General features: G+C 36.1%; 1 protein-coding gene across 3 annotated transcripts in view; it reads left to right on the top strand.

Annotated features, from left to right (window-relative positions):
• The window catches only part of COBLL1 (cordon-bleu WH2 repeat protein like 1), a 75,397-nt gene that overhangs the window by 42,558 nt on the left and 5,462 nt on the right, over window positions 1-27,377 (top strand). For 2 of the 3 annotated variants that reach the window (XM_023730610.1, XM_023730611.1), the window contains 7 exons: window positions 7,308-7,467; window positions 7,908-7,982; window positions 9,230-9,349; window positions 12,138-12,372; window positions 13,343-13,437; window positions 18,117-19,690; window positions 24,354-24,530. In XM_023730610.1, the coding sequence (XP_023586378.1) occupies window positions 7,308-7,467; window positions 7,908-7,982; window positions 9,230-9,349; window positions 12,138-12,372; window positions 13,343-13,437; window positions 18,117-19,690; window positions 24,354-24,530 (2,436 nt within the window). The remainder of the gene's footprint in view (window positions 1-7,307; window positions 7,468-7,907; window positions 7,983-9,229; window positions 9,350-12,137; window positions 12,373-13,342; window positions 13,438-18,116; window positions 19,691-24,353; window positions 24,531-27,377) is intronic. The other variant, XM_023730613.1, reaches the window with a different exon arrangement.

Below are 27,377 nucleotides of genomic sequence, written 5' to 3' on the forward strand. Positions count from 1 at the left end.
ATCATGCCCCCCTAGGCACACCTCTGTCCTGATCATTGTGATGACCACAGAGAATCATGGTTACCACCATCTCCTGTCTTAACTTGATCCTAGGCTCTACTTCCTACTGGCTCATCATGTCTTTCTTCATCCAAGATGTACTATGAATTAGACCCTCATCTTTGGACAATTTTAAGATTTCAGCAGTAAAATGTTAACCACTAGTAAGGATTGGTTATGTGTTATCTTGAATTATGTAGCGTTCATGAAATAAAAGCCCAGATTGCCTCAGGAAGAGAAATGTAAAAACATGGCAAGAGTATAACACAGGTAATTTCTAAATGTTTGTTCTCTTTCTCTTGGATCTGCATGGAGAAGGGCTTGTAAGAAAGTAGGTTGTGGCAGGAGAAAGCCTGGTCTGTCTTGAGAGATACTCTTGGATTCTAATAGTAGGTTTGTTGTGTTCTTCTTTGTCACTGTACTTCTCATCTTCTTCATCTTTGTCTCTGGTTTCATCTCCTTCTATCTTGAACAAGCTATTGAACTTCTCATGGCTTGGTTGTCTCTTCTGTAGAATAAGGTTTTGTAACTAAATTTTCCAAAGTCTCTTCCAATTCTGATATAGAATTATTTTATTGTCTTGTTATCTTTTAAAATTGGCTATTAACAGATGAAAGTGGTTTGTTGCATGGGTTTTTGGTCTGATTTCTGTTAACCAGATAGTGGTGCCTGTTTGGGGCATTATTCTTCTGAGGATTTTGAACCTTGAAGTACAATAGCAAAATAAAACATTAATAACTGACATCTCTCTCTCGAATTCTTAACTACAGCACAAAAGTCAACGCAAGTGCTTTGACCATCATTAAAAATAGGCAGAAGACATAAAGTTTGATTAAAACATACTCAGGTTAATGAATTTGTTAACCAGAAGATAAAAATGTTATCATTGACCAATGATGAATTTAAAACTAGTTGACTTTTTAAAAATCTAGTGGCTAGCTCTGCCGCTTAGAATATTCTGAAAGGGTCATTTTTCATTTGTAACCAAAAAAGGCACAAGTTACTAATGGTGGTGGTATTTAGAACACCTATAAGTGAACCCAATTCTAATCTCGTTGTTTTCTCTCAGAGAAACGGCCTAAAAATCGGCAGAATATTTAGTTCTGGGTTAACAGAACTAAAGCCATTCCCAAAGCCCACTCTTCAGTCAAAGAGTAGACTGGACTAAAAAACATAATACTTGTGAAGAGTGTGCTTCTTAATTCAAGCAGATACATGAGACCAAATGGGCAAGTCCTGTCCAGAGGCAGGATGAGAGGGCGGGAAAGGACAGGAACTGGTTGGATGGACACAAGAAACCCAGGGTGGAAAGGGGGAATGTGCTGTCACATTATAGGGATTGCAGCTAATATCACATAACAATATGTGTATAAACTTTTGTATGAGAAATTAACTGGAGCCGTAAACTTTCACCTAAAGCAATTTAAAACAAAAAAAATCGGCAGGATATATGACTGGTTACATCATGTGATTTAAGGCCCTGATGCTACTGCCTCATATCTCCTTTCCCTATTTCCAATTGTCTGGTACCTGAAATGTCCCGTTTCTTAATCTCCTTCACTTTGATATATTATGATATTTCTTAATCTTAGTTGACCTAAACAGTCTAAGATTTTCAGTGGCGTCCAAAAAGAATCTTAAAACAGGTGTTTAAACAGAGATTAGAAAAATAGAGTACATGAGTCCTAGAGTTTGGGGAGTGGGCAGAAAGTGCCAGGCAAGGCGGAAGATGGTATAGAACAGGGAGATTCAAGGAATAAAATACAAAGTTCACTGTCCCCACGAAAAGATAATATTTTCCCAAAAACTCATCATAAACAAAGAAAAAAATTGGTGTGTATGCTGTCATCCAGTACAAACCAAATTGTGTGTGTGTGTGGTGTGCGTACAGATATAAAAGGCATGCGTGAAAGGATGAACACCAAACTCCTGTTAGGTGACCTATATTTGTTGGCATTTATAGTTATTTTTCTTTCTTTTTTTCCTCATTAACCTATGTATTGTTTGCATCTTATGAGATGGTGCTAACTTTATGATCAAATCAATAATACTATAGATTTCATTATGATTTAAAAACTTTGTCTTCACAGCTCTGCCTGTTTTGTAAATTCAGTGCAATACTTTATACTTCCTATGCTATACTCATGATAGCATAGTAGTTACGTGTATAATATTGAAGAATGGGAATTCCGGAACACGTAATTGTGCTCATGAGGAACCTGTACACTTATCAAGAGGCAGTTGTTCAGACAGAACAAGGAGATACTGCGTGGTTTAAAGTCAGGAAAGGTGTGCATCAGGGTTGCATCCTTTCACCACACCTATTAAATCTGTATGCTGAACAAATAGTCTGAAAAGCTGGACTATATGAAGAAGAAAGGGGGCATCAGGTTTGGAGGAAGACTCATTAACAACCTGCATTATGCAGATGACACAACTTTGCCTCCTGAAAGTGAAAAGGACTTTTGAAGCACTTATTGATGAAGCTCAAAGACCACAGCCTTCAGTGTGGATTACACCTCAACATAAAGAAAACAGAAATCCTCACAACTAGACCAATAAGCAACATCATGATAAAGAGAGAAAAGATTGAAGTTGTCAAGGATTTTATTTTACTTGGATCCACAATCAACACCCATGGAGGCAGCAGTCAGGAAATCAAGACACATTGCATTGGGCAAATCTGCTGCAAAAGACCTCTTTAAACTGTTGAAAAGCAAAGATGTCACCTTGAAGACTTAAGGTGCACCTCATCGAGTTATGGTGTTTTCAATCGCCTCATATGCATGTGAAAGCTGGACAATGAATAAGGAAGACTGAAGAAGAACTGACGCCTTTGAATTGTGGTGTTGGCGAAGAATATTGAATATCCCACGGACTGCCAAAAGAAAGGACAAATCTGCTTTGGAAGAAGTACAGCCAGAATGCTCCTTAGAGGGAAGGATGGTGAGACTACGTCTTAAACATACTTTGGACATGTTGTCAGGAGGTATCAGTCCCTAGAGAAGGACATCATGCTTGGTAAAGTAGAGGTTCAGCAAAAAAGAGTAAGACCCTCAACGAGATGGATTGATCCAGTGGCTGCAAGAATGGGCTCAAGCATAACAACGATTGTGAGCGTGGCACAGGACCGGGCAGTGTTTCGTTCTGTGGTGCATGGGGTTGTTATGAGTCCGAGCTGACTTGACGACACCTAACAACAAAAACAACGTAATATTGAAATTTAAGAAAACTGACTTGGTTTCCTAAGTTGTAAAATTATTTCAGAAAGAATTCTTCCATAAAAGTTAACAGGAAAGCTACAAGTTTCTTTTTCAGTTATATGTAAAGTTCAGGCATTGGGACATAATTTTTAGTAAATTTGTGTAAACTTAATGCCCATTATAAAATATTTAATATTTCATAGTTTTCATTAGGAATGTCCATGTTGGAGAAAGATAATTTGAGTCTGTCTCTTAAGAAGAAAAAAAAATCAGTTTCAAGGCAAGTTGAAGAGATTGCTTAGATTTCCTTCTCTAACCCCGCCCACCCCCACATGTGGAAATTATACTATAAACAAAAAATTTAAAAAAAAAACAAAAGCTTGTAATAGAAACATTTAACAATGTCAGTGAAGTTGGGCTACTGTACTTTTATACCTTTTTTTTTCTCCTTTTTTCCCATTTGTATTCTTTCACAAATGATCTTTTGATCCAGAATATATTGATTTCAATGATCTACATCTTTTAACTGTGATTAATAGGTGATCTAATAACCAGTACAGAGCTGGTACTCAGTAAATCTATTGAACGCTATTTGGTTCTGTTTTTAACTAAATTTAGTTCGCTGTGAACCAGTGAATTCTGATCTGGGTGTGAATTCTGGGGGATTAACTCTCTGGCATTGTTTTCGACTTGACCTTGGCATTTTTGCCAGTGTATTCAGGTCCTCCTTGCAGTCTCCTCCTTTCCACAGACCATAAAATTTGGTGATGTGCATTCCTGTTAGAGGTGCCATTTTCTCCCCTGGCAGGCAGACTTATCAGTGACTCTAACTAAAGTAAATAGTTGAACATGTCTAACCATTAACCAAAACATTTTTTCCCTTAATAAGAAGAAACTTCTTTTTTTTCTTGTTTTGTTAATTTCGACTTTAAAATAATTTAATCTCCTGACCCCTTTATAAAAATTCAGTAGTAACTTGACCAAAGGAAATAAATAAAGCTTGGCAGCAAAATCTAAAGATGGCTGCGGGCAGTCCTTTAACCTTAATTCTTCACATTACGTTTGTTTATTATGTATTTCATAGTTATGTACAGTAAAACCTATGAAAGGTGGAGCCTGTGTAAGGCAGAAACTTATCAGAGAAGGAAAACTCAGGTACTTTCCACTAAAACAAGTGATAGAAAAGTGGTGAAGACTGTACCCTGTCAAAGGCGGAAAACTTGACCTGGAAAAACAAGACAGTCCCATCGAGTTCTGGCTCTCATAGATTTCACTGTAATATAACATACATCCATGTACTCACCACTAAGATTTAACAAACTGGTGTTAAATTTTAGCTTTTATTAAATTTTCTTAAGGTATGTTGAAGCTGCCTTAGGTGATTTTAAAGGTGGAGTTGTTAGATAAATAATGAGCTTATGTAGTGGGCTAAATATAGGTCTCTAAAGGCTGGGTACTGTTGAAGTTTTAAGGTTGATTATAACTGACTACTGACTCTTAACAGGACCCCACCACCACCCAAGAGAAAGCACAAACTTAGAATAAATACCTTCTTTTATCCATAACTTTCCCTCTAACCTCCATATAATAGTAACTGATTTGCATATTTTATTTAAAAGCACTTTTGCATACTTTAGAATAGACAAATTGCATGTAATATTAGCGAATGTTTATAAAGCAGGTACTATATGCCAGGCACTGTGCGAAGTATTTTACATACATCATTCCATTTAAGCATCCCAGCCAGTAACAGGCACTGTTACTTTTCCCATTTTATAAATGTGGAGGCTGAAGGTCACAGAGTCAATAAATGGCACACTTCCTGGTTCAAGCCCTAGTGTTGACTCCAAAGCCCATTTGTTTGGTAACAAACAAAGGCACCCTGAGGTGCCTTCCAACATGCAAACCCTCTGTAGCCTCTCACCAATTATGTAAAATTCAGACCCAAAAATACTGGGTAACTCAGCCTTGACTAATGCAAGAGTAGAACTATTGGGAAACTACTAAGAGCATACTCCCAAAGTACACACAAACAAAAATAGGGTTTAGGAATGCTGGTTAGAAAGCAGTAGCTTTCCTAGCCTTTTTTTTTTTTTTTTTTTTAACATTTTATATGGGAATTCATAAGGACTTTGGCTTTTCTATGCTAAGTGAGAAACCATAGGTTTGACTAAAGCGACCTAGTCTGATGTATGTTTTTAATAGGTTCCTTTTGGTTGCTGCTGTGTTAAGAAAGTACTATAGGAGAAGAGAATTTCAAATTCTCATTGACTCCTGACTTTCTCTAGCCATGAAGGCTGAATGACCCCCTGAAAGTATTGCCCTGAGATAATCTTTAAACCTTAAACTGAAAATATCTCCTAAAGTTTTCTTAAAACCAAATGATAGCTTAGCTTAACTAGTAAAAAGAAGTCTGCCCTGAGCATTATGCTCTTTTAAGAACTATCTATATGGGATCAAACTGACAACAGCAACTCGAAAGATTAGATAGGAACGTTAGAAGGTGGTGAGTTTATGTTAACTGAAGAGGAACGACTCAGAGAAGAGGGGTGAAAATGGAAAATGGTTGCACAAAGCAAAGAATGTAATCAGTGTCACTGAATTATACACGTAGAAACCATTGAATTGGTGTGTGTTTTGCTGTGTGTATTCTCAACAACAAAATAAATTTAAAAAACAAGAAAGTACTGTAGGGAAGCATTGTGGAAGCAAGGAGTCCTGTTAGAAGGTTCTTAAAATCATCCAGGCTAGAGGTGATGATGATTTGGACTGTGTGGTAGCAGTCGAGGTATTGAAAAGTGGATGGATTCCAGATGTCTTTTACAGAATGAACCAACAGGGTAGAATCCATGTGGAAGATCAAAGGGAGGAGACAAGGGTGACTTCTAAGTTATGATCTGAACAAATGAAAGAATATCTGGCTCTTTGCTGAGACAGAAAAGACTGTGAGAAGAACAGGATTTCTGGGTTAAAGGGAGAAGGGGAGTTATTAGGGTCTCAGCTTTAGACATGTTATGTTAGAGATGGCCTTAGACATTACGCAGAGATGAGAAGGCCAGGATGGAGACAAAAGTTTGGAATTCATCAGCATGTAAATATTTAAACCAAGAGAATAGATGAAATCACCAAGAGAGTGAGCATAGATTCTAAGAAGAAGATATCCAGGGAATGAACCCTGAGTCGCACCAATGTTAGGTCAGGAGATAGAACCAACCAAGAAAACTGAGTAGCCAGAAAGTTACAATCTGTCGAAAGAAAGGGACACTGGAAGTGAGAAAAAGTATTTTAAGGTCAATTCTGAATAATGTTGCTAATAGCAAGTAAATGAGTTTTGAGAAGTAACCGCTGATTGAGTCATGTGGAGATCATTGGTGACTTTGATAGGAATAGTTTCAATGGAGCAGGAAAGAGGGAAATGATTGGAAGGGTTCAAGTGGGAGAAGAAAAATTGGAGACAAGATCTATGAACAACTTTTTCAAGCAGTTTTCTTGTAAAGGGAAAGAGCAAGATGACATGGCTGTTGGCCAGGAGGCACCTGCCAGCCTGCAGAGGCAGGATTGTCTTAGGTTTGCTGACAGTCACATGCGTGAGGGTGAGTGTTAGCTGTTTGTAGAGTCAGCAACCTCAAAAGACCTTGCCATGGCTAGACATAGATTTTTGAAATGTTTGTTGTTGATACATCAGTGCCAAAAAGATAGAGATTAATCAGGCCTGCTTTCTTAATGGGCACATATTCTTGCCTTTTCAACCCCATACTTCCAATATTTTCTCCAGATTTTTCTTTGAAAGTTAGTTTTTCTATTGCTTCTAAGCCCTCTACATTATAACGAATTGTTTGCATGTCAGTCTCCCATATAGACTGAGTTTCTTGAGAAGAACCATAATTTGTTTTTCTATACATATCCATCCCATGGCCCAGCTCCTGGCTCATAAATTTTTTTTAGTTAATAACTATTATGTTTCATTTTGGTAGATGATGTGTTTAACATAAAGGTCAGTGCCTTCCTAAAGTTTGATATTCATTTCTAAATAAAGGATTGTGTTTGTTCATTTTGTTTCCAAAGGGTTCCCGTGGAGCAGGCATAGTGAGGACAGGCTCACTGCAGCTCAGTAGCACATCCTCGGGGAATTCGTCTTTGAGAAGGACAAAGCGAAGAGCACCATCCCCACCCTCCAAAACGCCTGTGCATCAAAGTGACGAAAATAGTCACAGGACTGCTAATGGTACTTTTCCCATTAACGTTAAATGTGCATTGTGTTTTGTTTAATCTAGACAGTAGGAATGATTTAAGTTACAATTTTTCAGTTTTTTTATTAAACAATAATTTCCTTAAACATTTTAGGTGGTCCCTGATTTTCACTTAATTGCGTTTTTTAAGTCTGCCACATAACAAAATTAAATGATAAATTGCTAAGCTCCATTATCTTAAAGTAAGCACGTTATACTTTGTAAATTTATTCCGAAAGATACAGCCATTCCAAGATTGACTACATGTAGGAATGGGAATCTAAGTGGAGTTTAGTCGTTTCAGAGCTAGATGGTAAAATAGCTTTTAGCAAGGTTGGGGCTCATGCGTTTACTAAATAGCTAAATTAAACCAGTAAGGAATTGTTTTATTTGAGAGTGTGGCTTGCTTATAAGTTTTGTTGTTTCTTTCTTCCAGCCCTGCAGTCAGTAGAAACAGCTCCTACGGACAATGTTTCAGAAGCTAAATCTCCTGAAGGGTTATCCAGCCCAGGTATGACAGCTGCACTCTACATCCTGTAATTACTGGAAGGGAAGAACTTTTACCACAATCAGTTATAATACTCTTTATGTAAAAAGGATACAGATCCTCTAGCCTCATTTCCCAAATTTTATATCATGAAATGAATCCCTCCCACATGGGATGAAAGTATGAAATGGACAGATCTCAAAATTTCAATTCTGGAATGATGCCTTGAGTAAATTCCCGATGAGGTCTTTTGTGTTTTCTTATGCAATGTCAAGTTAACCTTTATTGACGTCCTCCCCCAGAGTGATGGCACATTGTAGTTAGGAAGGTCCTTTTGTGTGTTCAGAAGAAAACTTACATAAAGGTGTAAAGCATCATTTCTTTAAGCAGTTATCCCAAGTATGAATTCAACATCCATGTTATGCACTATTCTAGTAGCAAAAATTTTTTATTATAATGAAAATATTCTCTGTTATATGACTCTCATTTTGGATTCTCTCCAAATAAATGAAATTTCATTAAAAATTAAATAATTTAATATTTTTGTAATGTTTTCATTAATAGCTATTTAGTAGCTATTGTAAGAATAAATATGATAAAATTTCTTAATTCTTACAGTTAAAGTGGATATTCATGAATATAATAGACGAGTAATACCATACAAAATAAAATATTATTATGCAAGTACTTTAGCATGGGGATAATTTGATAGGTATGAAAATTGCTTAATAGAATTCTACCTAATTTTTATAATTTATATTCACAGATACATAAAAAATTCAGGAGCAGCCAAATGCTCCTGAATTTTAATCTTTAAGTGCTATTTAGGAGTTTGGAATTTTTATATACCTTATATAAAATAAATATAAATATAAATAAATTTAAAAAATAAGATATATAAAAAATTCCTCTTCTGTTTGTGATTAAAAATACTTTTAGGTAAGATAACTGGTAATGATTTTTCTAACCTCCTACCCAGAATGATATCAATGCCATAGTTTTGTTCCACAAAGGAAATTTATTGAATAATGTTCACTTAAACTGTATAAGTGAAATTAGAAGATTCATGAGTGTTAGAAAAAAGTGTGAATGTTACTCAAACTTTGCTTGATACCTTTTCTCTTTCTTTATTCCCTTTTACCTCTTCTTGTTTAATGTGTGTATATAATTGTGAGCTAACAAATCTGATTTCTTCTCTAATGCATCATGGCCTCTGCTTGCCATAACTCTGTTGTCTAAGTGCATTTCCACAGATTCTACTTCTTTGGCAGAAGCCTGTGTTGGCCCTGGGCTCCCCAGTTACGAATGGTGCACTGCGCCCATACTGACAGAGGAAACCTCTGTTTCCGAGTGCCCTGGAACATCTGAGGCAGCTGTTGCATCACTGACATGTAGGTGGTGGAGCCTTTCCTTGCTGATGCTTTGTTTCATGCGGATTAAGACATCATCACATATAGATGCGGTTACTGGTTGAACCCTTGTGTAAAAATGTTTCCTAAACAAATAGTAGTGTCCTCCTTTTCACTTGAAATTTTATGCAGGTTTGGAGCTTATAACTTCACCAGTAAAATGCTAGAAACTTACAAAAACATCTTTGAAAATTTAATTATTTGTATCTCTTTTACATGTATTGCGTTTTGTGAATTTTCCATAAATAAATTTAATTTTTTGTTTCAGTCCATGCTATCTTCAGAGGGACTGAAAAATTAAAATATTCAAATTATATAAAACCCAATAAGTGTAAAATAAATTTAAATAATTATACTTTCAAATGATTTTGCAAGTTTTCAACATCGTACTCTGAGGTTGTTAAATCTTAAAAAAAAACTTCGCTAAAATTGTGGACACTCTGTTCTTTGAGACAGAATATTCTTCTTTTAGCAGTTACGAAGCTGAAATAACAATAGCTGTGATATAACCTTTGTCAAAATTACTTAGTTGTATTGTTCACAACCCCCACCCCAATTTTTTTTTTTTTTTTTTGGTAGGACTAAAATTTGGCCATAAGCCTCTGTAGACAAACAAAACAAACTCAGTGCAATATTTTCAAAGCTTGGGAAAATCTGTACTAAGCAAAAACAGCAGACTATGTAAATGCTCTTGGATGATTAAATTTTTTTATAAAGTCACTGCCTTTTCTAAGACTTTTTAATAACAGGTATGCTTTTCAAGGTAATAAAATATAATATTTAAGAATGACTATATAACTATTAAGTTATAAAATTCTGGAATAATAAGTTGAAAGGATGTCATTCATTGTTTATACTTTAATTAATTGAGACCAGTTTCTCAATGAGGAACCCTACTTAAAGAGAAGTTGTATATCTCTGAAATATCTGTCATGGGAAGGAGAGTAATAAGGATGGCAAAAATTTGTTAAATGTAACCTCAGTTAACGTAATTTCCAAAACAATATATGCTGAGAAGCCATTTATAAAATACATTAGCATCTAAACCAACATGACCTTTCATTTTTCTCAAGATATAAAATTATATAAGTATACTATATAAATGCAATACTACATAAAAAATTATTTAAGTATACAATATAAATACATGAACACATATTACACATTTGCATGGTGATGATTATTTCACGTTTCATGATAAAACACAACTTGCCAAAATACATATATGTGAAAATTCGTTTAAACTCCAACTATTTAATATGTTTCTATTGAGGAACCTAATTATTTATTTATAAGAAAAGTGCCTTTAAAATTTCCCACTTTATTTTTTAAAGAGCACAAACAGCACATTTTGCTGTCTATATACCTAGAGATAAAATTAAAGAAATACATTTTAAGTATTTTAAATGTTCTTCAACTATGTTAAGCTTTTTATTAAATTTTGTAGATGGATTGATCACTATAATCTAATACTATTACACATTTTCCCCTCTTGTGATAAAATTAAACTTTGTTTGGCTATTATTATATAAATGAAAGTGTTTAAATATGTTTAAGTAAGCAAAGTTCCAGAACCTCGTTCTTTGATTTAAATTTACTTTCATAGCTATCTTGACAATAAGTGTGGGTTCTGCCTGTGTAGGATGTCTCCTCTTTTACCTTGCTGGCCATTTGTTGTTGGCGCTGGGGAATAAATACATTTTTATATGGTGAAATATTGACCACAGCTATTCAAAAGACTCACACACACATGAATGTGTGTCCACAGACACACACAATACACATTGATATGGGATGATATTAAAGATACAGTAAGTGGCGGAAAGAAAGATGAAATGCATAGGAATAGGATATAGGAAGCTTCCGTTTATATTAAATAAACCAACAAAAAAGGAAAAATGTCAGTGTACATGGATGTTTATATGTATGCATTACATTTTTTAGTAATACACAGGGAAAAAAAGCTTAAAGGGAGTTGCCACTGAGAACCAAATTGCGTGGTAATAAAAATTAAATTTCTGTTCTATCATACTTGTTCTATTTACATCTATTAAATTAATCCATTAAGCATCTACCGTATTTTTTTTTTTTTGCAAATAACATGCCCACACAGAATACTTATGAAAATGGGAGGAAGGTGAGTTGGCGTGTTTGGCAAAAAAAAAACGTACAGCGTGTGTGTTATTTGTACAAAAATATGGTAGATTGGTGGCTCTTATTCCTGATTGCACATTAAAATCAACAGGGTAACCTTAAAATGTTCTGGGCCCACCTTCCAGAGATTCTGATTAATAGGTGTGGGGTGGGGTATGAATGTCATATTTTTAAAAAAGGCTCAGGTAATTCTGATGTATAATAAGTACTGATAACTACTGTGTTGAATTCTGTAAGTACGTTTATAGATAACACAAAACCTCATGTCTTTCTAATTTTCATTTAGGAGGGCATTTAGAACTATTGCATGAACATAGAAATCATTTAATTAAAAAATATATTCTTAAACATGCAATTTGAAGTTTATGTGATTAAATAATCTTTCTACCCTGAATAAAATCTAGAGTGATAGCATATTATTTTTGGATTTGTATATATCTAAGATAATCTGGTTATATGTTAACATGATTATTCACCATTAGAAAAATATTTCACTTTTAAATCAGAATTTAAGAGTCCAGTTAATTATTATTTCAAAAAAGTCCTCCCTTGCCAGGATTGTACAGAATGAATGAGGCAAATTAATATTTAGGATTATATCTGCATTTCTTTGTAGCTGGAATAAGCTCTGATTACAGTCTTGAAGAGATAGATGAAAAGGAAGAACTGAGTGAAGTGCCTAAAGATGAGGCTGAAAATATTCCTCTGAACTCACAAGAAATTCCTTTTGTGTCTACTGATATAATAAATACTATGAAAAATAATCCTGACTCAGCCCTTGGCAGTGATACAGGAGAGTCCTCACAAAACTCCAAGGAAGAAAAACAAGAAACTAGAAACACAGATGGACAGTAAGTAGTCTGTGTGCTACAAGTGTTGGTAATAGTTAGTTTAATTAATACTAGTCTTCTGAAATATAGATCTGCTATTTTTAACACAAATATAACCAGCCCTTTGGTTTTAGATTCCAACCCTTTTACCCTAACTAGAAAATTGTTTATTAATAAAGTATTTGTGTTTAAATATGTAAATAAAATCAGTTTCAACAGTCCTCATTCCCTCTATGTCATATAAACGAAAACCTGTAGTTAAATTATATGACTCAAAACTTAGTTTTATTTTTTTATTCATTTATTTTTTGCCTATTATCTCTCTGACCTAAATGAAACATCCTCCAGGATGTTCAATAACTGGTATATAAAAACAATTCTGCTTCTTAGAATATGATATTAAATAGCCAATAGTATTTTTATAGTCAACTTCATGGTGCAGAGAATGCACTTTCCACTAAGTTCTCCACAGGTCATCTAAGAGAAAGCTGGGATGCATGTGACACCTATTCTTGATCATAGAAATTGGAAGCTATAGTATAATCCACTTATATTATGTTGGAAATACCACACTATGAATAAAGTTGAAATCAACGAGGCAAAATAAACCATCTTCATCAAAGTTTTGCACTAATTTTCATGGGATTGTCTCCAATAAACTATTCCATCCCCAGGAAAGACATCAGTGAGGTCAATCCATATCTTGTTTATAAAGACACCATATCTTGTTTATAAAGACACTGTTTTGGAAAAGTATCCATTTTACCAAGCTTCCTACATCTTTCTTTGTAAAAGGACCATAATATGAAAGCTAATGTTTCATAGCAGCATTTCCTCTCAGTTGTACTTTTTCTTTGCTATTAAATTTCTGGTTTTTGGCAGAAAGAGATGATTACTTCAGTCCATCTGTCTTTGGAAATTATTGCCTGTTCTCTCATCATGTGTATGTGTTTGAATGGTATCAATAGATAACATACAGTATATCTTACAGAAGACCACACATTATGGTATATAATACAAGCAATGAAGAGATGACGGTTGACAGTGTACGAAACTTGAAGTCACTGGGCTCAAACCAAGACAATGGTGAGTTACATGAACAATGATAGCCAACACCTTCAGAGCACTTACTATGAGCCAAGGGCTAATCTTAATTTATATATATGAACTCATTTAATCTTGATATTAACTCATTTAATACCTGCCTAACTTAAGATGTAGGTATTATTTATTTTAGTACCATTTTACAGATGATTGAGCCACAGAAATGTTAAGTAACTTATCCCAAGTCATGCAACTAGTAAGTGGTAGACATAGGATTTGCACTCAGGCAATATTGCTCCAAATTCTGCTGTTAACCGTCATGTGTACTACTTATTTTTTTCTCGAAACTTAGACCTTGTGTGTTAAAAATGTACATTTTATGCTTCTATTTGTGACCTGTTTCTTTTCTTCCTACCAACTCCTTAGTCCAAGCTTGTTTTACTTTATATCAAGTTGTTATACCTTGGATGAAACTTGTCTGCCTCGTTTTCAAGTCTCAGCCCATCTAATTATGTAACTTTAGTTTCCACTATTTCCCAGTACCATCCCAAATTCATGACAGTTTTTTCCTTGCTCATGATACTGTTTGCTCAGTTCTGTCATTAGGCCTATGCTCATGTTGTCTTTGCGTGGAAAACCATTTACTATCTATCGTCGCCCGTTGACTTCTGTCCAAATCCTACCACTTCATCTGTTTTTCTACTTGATCACTCAAGTCCACGTACTTCTATAATATTTACTCCTCAACTAAATTAGATAATCTTGAATCAAACAAATTACATCTGATACTACATTTGAATTTCTCATAGAACCTAGCAAAATACTGAGTACGTAGTGGATAATTTATAAAATATGTACTGTAGAATTGAATTTCCAAAAAATTATACTACCTAAATAGAGGATACAAAGAATGTGCAAGGATATTTTAAGGGGATAAAGAAGTGGGTCCTGAAACTTCATAGTCCAATCTATTATATTAATGTACAAAACTAGGTTGAGATTCTTAGAAACAGAAAACAGTGATATAAATATTTGTATTTGGATAACACATGGAGTATTCCAGTGTTAAAAACCTAGGTATTATTTTATAAATGTGGTATCAGTTAACCTGAATACATACGTCCTTGATTCATTTTCCCCCACATTCAATACCATACTGAGACCCCTTACTGAGGAGGTCTAAAGTATATAATTTCCCAATTCTCTTTCTCTTGATTCAGTTTCTCATAGCATGTACTATGATGACAACAGCATTCCTATTGAGAAATCATGATTTAAAGCTGTTTACATCATTTTTTCTAAGATTTTGGCATCAGGTTAGTGCTAGGGTCCCAAATACATTTATGTAATAATTATTTTAATTTACACTTGGTTTGCAATGACCTTTGTCACTCGAGGTGATTTTTAAAATAAGAAATAAATTCTGTTATCTTTAAAGTAGTCTTATTCATTTTCCATTTTACCTACCTATGTGCGTATCTAAACCATCATCTCATGTTGTAGGTCAGTGTTGGTTTTGAGTAGGGAAAGAATGGCATAGTACAAAAGCCATCTTCTCCCTCTACTGGCCATCTGTGGAAAATGCATAACCACCCATAGCGACTTCTAGACACATGGTTAGCTTTATGGTCGGGTATGTGTAAAGATGGATTAGCTAATAAATTCAGTTGGTGATTCTAGGTTTCCAGGATATACAAATCTTGTTCTGACAATCATTGCAGATAATCTCAAAATGTTGATGAGAACTTTAGAGTTACAAAATAGTAAGTTAGGTATAACCCAACAAAAATGTGTAAAACAGAAATCTAGTTTTAAAACCAGTAAATTAGGGCCAATTATAGGGATTTAATTAAAAATATCTTTATAGTGATCTTTCTTTTAGAAAATATTTCTATTGTATAAACTGGGATATGCCTATAGTTAGTGGAAAATGAGAAATAAGCAAGAGAGAAGGAAGTATGTTTAGGCTCATTTCCTGGTGCCAGGGACCATTTCTTATATTCTTTCATGCTCATAGCAGTGTTGAAAGTCATGCTTTTCATATAGATATTAGAAAATACTTACGAACTAAGAATGTAAGAGCAGAGGCAGAAATGTGCCTTTTCTTTGGTTGCTAATTACATGAGTCCTTAATTTTATAAATCATAATAGTTGATATTATTAGTCATTGAGAAAAGTCACTCATAAAGACAATACATAATCTGATAGTAAGTTCTATTTTGAACTATTTTGATTCTTTTGTTAATTGTATTTTTAGTGAAAGTTTACACAGCAAATTAGGTTCCCCTTTAACAATTTCTATACATATTGTTCAGTGTCATGGTTACATTTTTCACAATGTGTCTGCATTCTCATTATTTCCATTCTGGTGGTTCTGCTTCCATTAATCTTGCTTTCCTGCCCCCCACCCCCACCCCCAAGCTTCTCATCTTTGCTTTGGGGTAAATATTGACTGTTTGGTCTCATAGAGATGATTCTTTAAAAGGAGCACAGTACCCACAGGTGATATTGTTTATTTTATGAGCCAATCTATTATTTGACTGAAAGGTGACCACTGGAAGTGCGTTCAGTTCCAAATTTTAAAGAGTATCTCAGGATGATAGTCTCAGGGGATCCTGTAGTCTCTACTGGTCCAGTAAGTCTGGCCTTTTTTAAGAATTTGAGGCTTGTTCTACGTTTTTCTCCCATTCTATCTAGGACCATCTATTGTGTCCCTGGTCAGGATAGTTGTTAGTGGTAGCCAGGTACCATCTAGTTCTTCTGGTCTCAGGATGGATGAGGCCATGGTTTGTGTGAGCTATTAGTCCTGTAGACTGGTTTCTTCTTTGACTCTTTGGTTTCCTTCTTTCTCTTTTGCTCCAGACAAGTGTACAAATAGTTGTTGTGTTGATTCTATTTTGAAAGAGTAAAAGTGAATTGCATTTTAAAATTATATATTTGGTATAGAAACTTTACAACATAATATAAAATAATATTAACTACCATGACCAAATAATTGTGTAATGCATAAAAATGTGAAGATATTTTAAAAAATTGTTCACAAATTTGCCTAGCAACATATTTATACATGCATATCTTTTTCTTTTCTTTTTTTTTTAACATAAAAACTACTTTAAATTACATTACATTCTAGGCAGTAAACATGATCTCACCCCCCCAGCAGTAAAAGTGGGTGATGATAAAACTATAGAAGATACCTGACATCCTCTCACTATTTGATTCCCAAGACCCACATTTCACCTAAGCTATGCAGCTACCATAACTGAAAAGCAGGGCTTCAAACCCCTGCTGAGAATTTGCATTTCCACCCCAGATATACTGAATCAGAATCTACAGGTTAACAAGCTCCCCAGGTGATTCTTATTAAATTTTGAGGACCAGCCCCCCGCCAGCTCTACTAGTGGTTCTCAGAATTGGTCCCTAATCAAGCAGCATTAGCATCGCTTGGGAACTTGTTTGAAATGCAGATTCTCAGCAGGGGTTTGAACTGGAACAAACTGGTTTGAGGCCCTGCTGAAAAGGGAGAGCCACTAAGATTTTTGAAGGTGAGGGCCAGTAGTCATGCATGAGAGGTGATTCTTCTGTACATTCGAATAGGGAAGCACAGTATATAAGTCACGGAGTTCAGTACTAGAGACATAGTACACAATCATTAACCTGTGTTTCCTTCCAGGTGCCTTACTCCAGTTGTTTGCCATCATGCTATTGACTGGCAGCTGTTAACCTAGATACTGGCAAATGATTTTATTTTGAGCATGACTGTGTTAGAATCAAGAGGGAAAGTAGCACAGGGAGAAGGGGATGGTTTTCTCCACTTGGGCTCTGACTCTTAAAGGATAAGTGTAAGTGTTTTCCCACAGAGAAAATCAAAAGCAACATGAATGTTTTTAACGTAGTTGATATCACCCATGTGAAGACCATAATCAAAGTCCTCTGAAAGTCTTTAAGAAAGGATACCAATGAACAAGATAATCAGCTTAGATTCTGTTCTTACTTTAAGTCTTAAAAAGGTAATACTCTCTATTGTCTGCTGTAATTAAAACTGACATTTGTTAAAACTGTTTCCCTTTTAACGTAAGGTATGGAATATCAGTACACTAGGGTCTATACGAAAAGAATCAAAATGGCGAATATGAAATCAAAAATTACAGTGTTGGAATGTGTTTATTTCTTGCTTTTGTCATCATTAACAAGACTGAAATATGAGGTCTTTGTTTCTAAGAAGAGGAATAGCTACTTTCTATGGAGTGCTGTGGCTGAAGAGCTTGGCTGCTAACCAAAAAAAATTCGGCAGTTCAAATCTACCAGCCTCTCCTTGGAAACCCTATGGGACAGTACTTTGTTCTATAGGGTCTCTGTGAGTTGGAATTGACTTGATGGCAGTGGGTATAGAGTGCTTGTTCTGGGCAATACCGTATCCTGTTAATAGTGTTACAGAATGTTATAAAATATAAGACATACTTTCACCTTTTTACATATGTGCAAACTGAGAGGCTCAAAGCATTTAAGTAACCTGCTTAACCTACTCAAGCCAGGTTCCAAACTCAGGTCTCCAAGATTCCATTGCCACTACTTGCCTTTATATAATTAGTGAGTGGAGAAATTACCTGTAGATTTCAAACCAAGGTATTTCAGTTTTAGGGAGGCAGCCATTGAAAGCTTGAGTTTTTCTTTTCTTTATTTAATATATTTAACTTGAGGATATATTTTTCTCTTAATAGATCAAAATGAAGTAATTGCCTTTCCATTGAACACAGAAGATAATAAGAAAAATGGGGTGAGGAGGACAGAAATGAATGTAGCCTGTGTTGCCAAAAATAGTGACGTGGACATAAAAGCTGACAGACTATCAAACTATCAGCCATGTAAAACTGATACTACTGTAAATTACAAGGAAAATCATCTAGCAACTTCATCAGTGTCAGACCAAAAGCTGAATCAACTCACTGTCGAAAAGATAAAAATGCAAGATGCAGCAATTCAGACAGCCCCTTCCTGTAACAGTTTTGATGGGAATCAGCAAGCTCATCATTTATCTGACCTCAAAGTTGATGAAAGTGTGCAAACTTCAAATAAGAGCAGATCAGCTCAACACTTATCTTTGCATCCACAAACTTCTGTAGATACCTCAAGAGAATTCAGGAGTCAGGGCACACTAATTGTACAGGAAGACCAACTTACCATAAAGGATCCAAACTGTTCACCTGATAATGATGATCTTTTGACTCCTGTAGATGTTACTGATAAAAATTCAAATGCTTCTTATCTAAAGAACTATCCATTTTACAGACAAGACTCCAAACCCAAGCCAAAACCTTCAAATGAAATTACAAGAGATTATATACCCAAAATTGGAATGACTACTTATAAAATAGTGCCTCCCAAATCCCTGGAAATATTGAAAGATGGGGAGTCAGAAACCATAGGGTATAAGAATGATCAGGAGATGCATCCTTTAGAAAAAAAGCCCATGGACGAGAAGGTGAAAGAAACTGCAGTCCAAACAGATCTTGTTATTTCTGAAGGCCCAAAGGGACCACAGCCAGACCTTAAACCAAAACCTAGCCTGGGAGCAAAGCACCAGGTGCAGGGGGCGGGGAGCAAGACCAATGGTGTAATGACTGATCATCTGAAACCTACTCCCAGAATGACTAGAGACACTGGCACAGCTCAATTTGCACCGAATTTGGAAGATATAAACAGTATTCTGGAGTCAAAACTTAAATCTAGGATTTCAAATCCCCAGGCCAAACCAAGCTCTTTTTTCTTACAGATGCAGAAAAGAGTAGCAGGTCAGTATGTGACATCTGCAGCTGCCAAGAGTATCCATGCTGCGCCTAATCCTACTTCAAAGGAACTCACAAGTAAAGAGGTGGAAAGTAATCCGCTGCCTTCTCCAGAGCAAACTCCTTCTCTCTTAAGTAAAACAGCTAACCTCCTCCAACAGCCCCTTATTAAAAACTCTGGTGATGACATCATTGGTCAGAAGCCCATTGAAACCTCTGCTCCTCCAGTCGCTCCAAAACCTGTGCCTCTTCCCACTAGTCAGTTAGCAGAGCAAAATTTGAAGACTTTGAAAACTTTTGGTGCCCCACGACCATACTCAAGTTCTGCTCCTTCACCGTTTGCCCTTGCAGTGGTGAAAAGGTCACAGTCTTTCAATAAAACACGTACTGCCTCCAAAGAGTCTTTCACTGATGGTACATCTGCCCAATCTCCAACCAGCACAGAGAAAGGGAAGGCTAGTTCTGTCAATAAATTTGTGGACATCCCACAACCTGGTGTGATTGATAAGGTAAATATTACTTTCCAAAGTGTATACTCAGATTCTTATAGAACATGGTTAAAATGGAGGTTAACAAGAATGGTGATATATTTGTATGTTACTTGGTTTGAATTCATGTTAGTCTGATATCAAGCTACTGTAGGGAAAAAAGAATGGTGATACATAGAATCTGATTATTTGGTCTGAGAGTTATAAATCTTATAACTTGATCAAATATTACTCTATGGCCATCATTTTATGGAGTCCTTGAGTGATGCTAATGGTTATGTGCTTGGCTGCTAACTAAGATGTTGGTGGTTTGAGTCTACCCAGAGGCACCTTGGAAGAAAGTCCTGGCAGTCTACTTCTGAAAAATCAGCCATTGAAAACGTTATGGAGCACAATTCTTCTCTGACACACACAGGGTCTGCATGAGTCAGAACAGACTCCATGGCAACTGTGATTTTTCCCCCCATCATTATATAATTGTATCATTAGTGAACATTTTAATTTAGAGTTTCTTTGTTCATACATTTGTATAATGTACTAGTTAATAGTTCTGACTCTGTTTCCCTGTATTTTTCTTATCTCCATTTTTTTTTATAACTTCTCTGGTTGTTCTGATTCTTTTCTTCAATTCAGTAGTGACTACATAATAGCAAAATAAAAAGCTTTAATTATAAGGGAACATAAGCAGCATCAAAGACTACATAAAAATAACCAGACATCTCTAAGCTTATGCGTTTCCTATCATGTACATGTAATCTCAACTTACCAAATAGTTTTACTTGCAAAAATTTAAATTGAAAGCAGAGTTTTAAAAATGTAATTTTCTTATTGTCCTGTTAATCCAGTACCAACTTTTCCCAGCTATATGTATGCTAACAAGCCCTGGGTGTTACAAATGGTTAGTGTGCTCAAATGCTAACCAAAAGGTTGGAGGTTCAAGTCCACCCAGAGGTGCCTCAGAAGAAAGGCCTGGAGATCTGCTCCTGAAAAATCAGCCATTGCAAACCCTATGGAGCACCGTTCTTCTGTGACACACATGGGGTTACCATGAGTCGGAGTTGACTCAACTGCAGCTATTTTTTTTTGAAGTCTAATTTAATTTACCAATATGGAAGGTTGTTGACCTAGTGTTTGCTCAGCTAGGTGTTATAATATGATAGGTTCAGGCAGTATAGTCAAAGGAGAAGATAAAATTCACAGCATAAATCATGATAATCCATAAGCAGTTTTTTAAAATACTCTGTGCACTTTTATTCTGATAGTGTTTGAAGAATCTTTTCATATTTGTGTGACAGTTCCAGAAGTATTTTATACAACTTTTTCAAACATTCTTAGAATAACAGAACACTAGCTATATTGCCAAGTAAAGATTTTCCATAATTTTAAAGTAATATTTATCTTGAAGAATAGTTCTTTGTATATTTTACATTTATGTTTATGTCTTAGTCATTTAGTGCTGCTATAACAGAAATACCACAAGTGGATGGTTTTAACGAAGAGAAGTTTATTTCCTCACAGTCAAAGTAGGCTAAAAGTCCAAATTCAGGGTGTCAGCTCCTGGGGAAGTCTTTCTCTCTCTGTCGGCCTTCTCATCAGTGTTCCCCCGAACTAGGAGTTTCTCTGCACAGGCACCCCTGTCCAAAGGATGCGCTCTGCTCCTGGCACTGCTTTCTTGATGGTATGAGTTCCCCCTGTCTCACTGCTCACTTCTGTCTTTTATATCTCAAGAGATTGCCTCAGGACACAGTCCAATCTTGTAGATCCAGTCCTGCCTTACTAACACAACTGCCACCCATCCTCCCTCATTAACATCATAGAGGTAGGATTTACAACATATAGGAAAATCACACAGTACCAGGAATCATGGTCCAGTCAAAATAATATACATATTTTTGGGGAGACATAATTCAAACCATGACAGTTGATTATGTTGGTATAGTGTCAGGAAGACATGTATGATATAGTGATTAATTCTTTACTTGGGAACAAAGTCTGTGTTTTATCTTGGAATGGAATACCATTCGTAAACAATGGAAGTGTAATTTAGATAATACTTTTTTTTTTTTCAGCCATTGCCTGCGCTTTGTTTAGCTCATCTTTTATAAAGATATTTATTTGGCAGTTTGGAAATGAAAACGTTTAAGATTAATTATTTGATAACTTTGCCAGTTAAATCAGTTACTAAATATTTCTTCCTAAGAAGTTTACCACATTTGGTTCCTCATTATCGAATTCCTTTTTTTTTTTTTTAAATTGAACCTAGTCTTGTGGGAAAAGTAAACATGGTTAGTACTTATACCCTGTCAGTTCCAGAAACACAAAATAAGCTATTTTGTGTAGCATAGCATTTTTCTTTCATGAGAAGATATATTAGATTCAACCAATATTAAATTGACAATATTTGATCATTTTGTACCTTCAAAAATAGTAATTTTATAAACTAATAGAACCATAAATATGGATTATTTTTGTTTGTGGAATTTGTTGATTACAGTATTAATTTGGCTGTCCTAGTCAACTCCATATATAGGAGAAATCAACACTATTTAACTCAAACACAGTAAAATTCCCATTGTGTTCATGAAACAAAGAGAGGTAGCACTTTTCTTCCTTAGCCTTCTGAGCCCAGGAGAAGGGAAGGTACTGTATTTTTCCATAAATAATGCATGCCTTCTGTGTGTGTTGGCCAACCACGTTCTCCCCCATCAAAGTATTTTCATTAGGCCACTATGCCATTTTTTTTTTTTTTTACATGTTGCTATTAAAAAATTAGCATAGCGCACTTACGAAAATACTTTGCAGAATGGGGGCATGGTTGGCAAACAAACGTAGAAGATGTGCGTTATTTGCGTTAAAAATATGGTAATACCTTCTTCTTGAACCTAGCTCTATCAGCAGAGACAATTCAGTAGCTGAGGAAATAGAGCTGTTGATAAGCAGTGAGCAGATAGGAGGTGAGGAGTGAGCAATGAGCAGAGAGTAGGTGATGCTATGTGTTATGGATTGAATCGTGTCCCTCAAAAATGTGTCAACCTGGCTAGGCCGTGATTCCCCGTATTGTGTGATTGTCCACCATTTTGTCATCTGATGTGATTTTCCTATGTGTTGCAAATCCTACCTCTATGATGTTAATGAGGCAGGATTAGAGGCAGTTGTGTTAATGAGGCAGGACTCAATCTATAAAATTAGGTTGTATCTTGAGTCAATCTCTTTTGAGATGTAAAAGAGAATCGAGCAGAGGGGAGAGGGACCTCATGCCACCAAGAAAACAGAGCCCAGAGCCGGGAGCAGAGAACTTCCTTTGGACCCGGGGCCTCTGCGCTGAGATACTCCTAGACCAGGGGCAGATTGATGACTAGGACCTTCCCCCAGAACCAACAGAGAGAGAAAGCCTTCCCCTGGAGCTGGCACCTTGAATTCAGACTTCTAGCCTCCTAAACTGTGAGAGAATAAATTTCTCTTTGTTAAAGCCACCCACTTGTGGTATTTCTGTTATAGCAGTACTAGATAACTAAGACATCATCCTTTGATTTTCTTTGAGGGTTGTCCCTGCTTTCAAGCTTAATGAGCTTCTGGATAAAATTTATCTTTACTTCAGCACCCCAATGCCAAGATCTTCCTTCTTTCCTTAGTCTTTGATCTTGATATAGCTCCTCCCTTTAGTCCTGTTCCTATTGGAACTCAGATTTGACTGGTCTTCAGAGGCAGTTTTGTTCTCATCCCACTACACAGTACGAAATAGGATTTAGTACTTTGGCTTATGCACTAGACTGTAAGGTCAATAAGCGCAGCAGTCTTCTCTCTTGTTCAGTGCTCTATCCCTTGTGCCTAAAAGAGAGCCTGGAAAAGTTTCTGGGACCCAATTGGTATTCAATAAATATAGGATGTGTGGTGGAGAGAGAAATCCTCAGGAAGCATATCCTACTTCCAACCATTACGCGTAATGGAGGGCGGCCTAGAAGAGATAACCTGCATACTACCCAACAAGCTTAATTTAAAAATAAAACAAAAGTAAAAATCCTCCAGGAAGCATCTTGACCATCAATCAAGCAATCTCTTCTAGGCTCCCAGGTCTCAACTGTTCCCTTCCCCCCTTTCTGGAACTCTTTCCTTCTCCTTTTGTATGCAGTACAGTATAGCTCTTTCTCTTAGTTTCTCCAATTCTGCATCATGCTGTCTTCCTTGCCAGTCAACGCCCATCATCTGAATTCCCCTTAGAAAGCAATATGAGATTATAACATTTCTCTTGCTGTGATTTTTTTTTCTTTTCTGGTACATGTCTTCTGTTGCTCTTTGGAAGATAAGAGAAGGGCTGAATTTTGACTCTCCCTGTGTGGATCCATGCTAGAAATTATGTGAAAATGGTACATTTGAAGACCTGCTATTACTGAGAACATTTGCAAATTAAAGAATAATATAGCATAATTTTATTCCTACTAATTTTTCATCACCCTTTTAAACAAAAAGTAGAAAAAAATCCTAGCTCTATAATTACCTTAAATAATTAAATCTAGTATTTTTCACAAATCAAAAACATATTTTGGTTTTGGGTTTAAAGCTGTTTCTGAAATACCAGTGTGGTAAATGGTGATTCTTAAAGAACTGCTGATTGTGGATTTTTTTTGCATAAGTGGTGCATTCTTCTCTTGGTGTTTATCTAAATATTTTGCATTCATTTTTGTAGGTAAATAATTCTGCACATAATGAACAAGATTCCCAAATACCGTCTCCAACTGCCTGCCCATCATTCACCCTTAAGAGACAAAGTTCTTTAACATTCCAAAGCTCTGACCCAGAACAGATCCGACAGAGTTTGTTGACTGCAATCCGTTCTGGAGAGGCTGCTGCCAAATTGAAAAGGGTAAGTTTTCTTTATCAGATGGGTGACAGTGGGTTTATTTTCAACATTGTCAAGCTAATACTTACGGGAAATTTTTTTCTGGCATTTAAATTGGAATAGGGAAGATGCCAGAAGTTACTCTTTTATGTCAGGGTCATTTTTGAAGTATAAGCTGAAAGAGTCCAGAGTCTTACACATACTTAAAAAGATGTCAGGTCTTTTTTTCCAAAACATGGGCCAGGTGCAGAACACGGATTTTGTTCATTATTATATATCTATATATAGAAATTGCCCTGGACTCTTAAGAAATTATGTTAGCACAGCAAGAAAGATTCTTTTGAAAAGAAAATACCTTCCTATTCCAGAAAAGATAGACACTCAAGATAGGAACCTGTAAGTTTCAGTCATGGCTCCTGTAGTAATCAAAAACCAAAATCAAACCCCTTGCCGTCGAGTCAATTCCAACTCATAGTGACCCTGTAGGACATGATAGAACTGCCCCATAGAGTTTCCATGGCTGTGATTATTACGGAAACAGACTGCCACATCTTTCTCCCACGGAGCAGCTAGTGGGTTCAAACCACCGACCTTTTAGTTAGCAGCTGAGCGCTTAACCCCAGTGCTACCAGGGCTTCTTGTAATAATCAGAGTTACTATCATATGTGGATTTTTAGGGGGAGTTTTATAGGTTAAACAAAACAAACAAGCAAAAAAGAGAAAATCTAGAGACTTTAGATGAAGAAGTTCAAGTTTTCATAATGCTCTGCCAAAGTCCTCTAGCTCCTTACTGAGCTATAGGAGAGGATCAGGAGAAGGGAGTATGTTTCTCCTCAGGGCAAACACCAAAGAAGTGTCGCAGGGAGTTATTTTGGGTGAGTTTCCTCCTTTATCCACTTCATCCGCTGAAAGAAGATGTGGTGAAGCCTTGCACCTGGCATCAACACTTAGACTTCGCAGAGGCTGTAGTCTCCATTCTCCATACACGTCTTCCTCCACCTCCCCTCATTCATTCTGGTTCAAAGTACCTTAACACCCAAGAAAAGAAATCATTATTCCACAGACTCCTTAGGCATTTCATTTTGTGAATTCCTTCTTTAATCATTTTAGAAGCTATTTAGAGAAGAGTGAGAGATTTGTTAAGCAAAAAACATAGAGCTCCACAGAAATTAGAAACATTGTATGCAACTGAAATTAAGTGTGCAAAGGAACAGGAATGCTGCAGAGATAGAAAGAAAAGGTGAAAGGCACCCTGCGCACCACCTCTGCCCTGGCTAGACTTCACTGCTCTAGCCAGCTTTGTGCTGCGTTTATGTGGAATGATGCATGAAGGCCGTGCTCCTCACAGAGGACTTTGCGTTCCCATCTGGGCAAACGCGGAGACAAGGCGAAAAGATTGGGTGCTGCTAGGATGGAGGACACATGAAGGGAGAATCCAGGGATTAGGTTTGAATTTTGCAGATTTGCAGAGTCTGAATTTAGGTGCTAGGTAGCATAAAAATCTGGTATAGCTTTGAGCATTGAAGTTGATATTTCACACGTCATGACAAATTTATATTTTTATAGGGAAACATGCTCATATTAATAAATTGCACATTCTCACTTAAGAACATTTTTCTATTTCTAATTTTATAAACTTGAAGATGAGTTTCAAATCAGTCACTACCGATCTAAAGCTTTTTCAATTCAGTAAATTTAACAAGTATCTTTTTAAGCAGGTACGTGCGGAGCATTGAATAGATCCTGGGGATACAAAAAGAAATAAAGTGAGGCCCTGCCTTCTGGCCATTTACAGCCTAAGCTAGAGAAACAGTGCTGTATCAGGTCCACAGGAGAATCAAGTAACTATGAGGAAACTGATTACATCCTTTGTACTAACTCAGTGGTTGTATTAATCACTTTCAATGAACTAATTGCAGAAACCTGTGCATTACATTGGACGTGCCTTTTAAGCCAACAGACTTTTACAGGCAAGCAGCCGTACATTTAGTGTGTTATAGGCCCTGATTTGGCAGTCCTTTCACATATAAAACTCTCATTGCTTCTAGAATGAGCTGGATGTGAACCAACATAGAAAGCAAGCCTTAAATGATGATCCTATAATTGTATCCTGTTTATTACTCATTACTTTAAATTCTTTTGAGTCTGAAATTTCATTTCCTTTAAGCAGGATGTTATTGATAGCTCTTTGAGTGTATATAATGCCAGCTCCTAATTTTTTTTAATGAAAATTATTTACATAATTCATTTTATTCCATTAAAAATGGATGCCCAACCACAAACCCATTGCCGGTTGCTGTCAAGTCGATTCCAACTCACAGTGACCCTATAGAACAGAGTAGAACTGCCCCATAGGGTTTCCAAAGAGCGGCTGGTAGATTAGAACTGCCAGCTTTTTGAATAGCAGTCAAGCTCTTAACCACTGCGTCACAAGGGCTCCAAAATGGACACAGGGTCTAATAAAGTTCACGCTATCCACACTCTATGACCAGCGTTTTCACTTCTAGATATATCCTCAAACATGGGTGTTTCTGTGTACCAGAACTCACATATAAGAATGTGCATGGAATATTGTTTGCAATAGTCCCAAATAGACATAACCGTAATATCCAATTACAGTACAATAAAAAGTAGGATATTCCAAGAATGGACTATCATACACTAATAAAACGGACAAACTACAGCTAAACCAACAATGTAGACAGAAGGCAGACATAAAAATACATACGTATAAAGTTTGAAAGCATGCAAAACTATATTACTTAGTGTCTTAGTCATCTAGTACTGCTATAACAGAAATACCACACGTGGATGGTTTTAACAAAGAGAAGTTTATTTCCTCACAGTCAAAGTAGGCTAAAAGTCCAAATT

The sequence above is a fragment of the Trichechus manatus genome, unplaced genomic scaffold, assembly GCF_000243295.1.
Source record: "Trichechus manatus latirostris isolate Lorelei unplaced genomic scaffold, TriManLat1.0 scaffold00037, whole genome shotgun sequence".
NCBI classification, from domain to species: domain Eukaryota; kingdom Metazoa; phylum Chordata; class Mammalia; order Sirenia; family Trichechidae; genus Trichechus; species Trichechus manatus.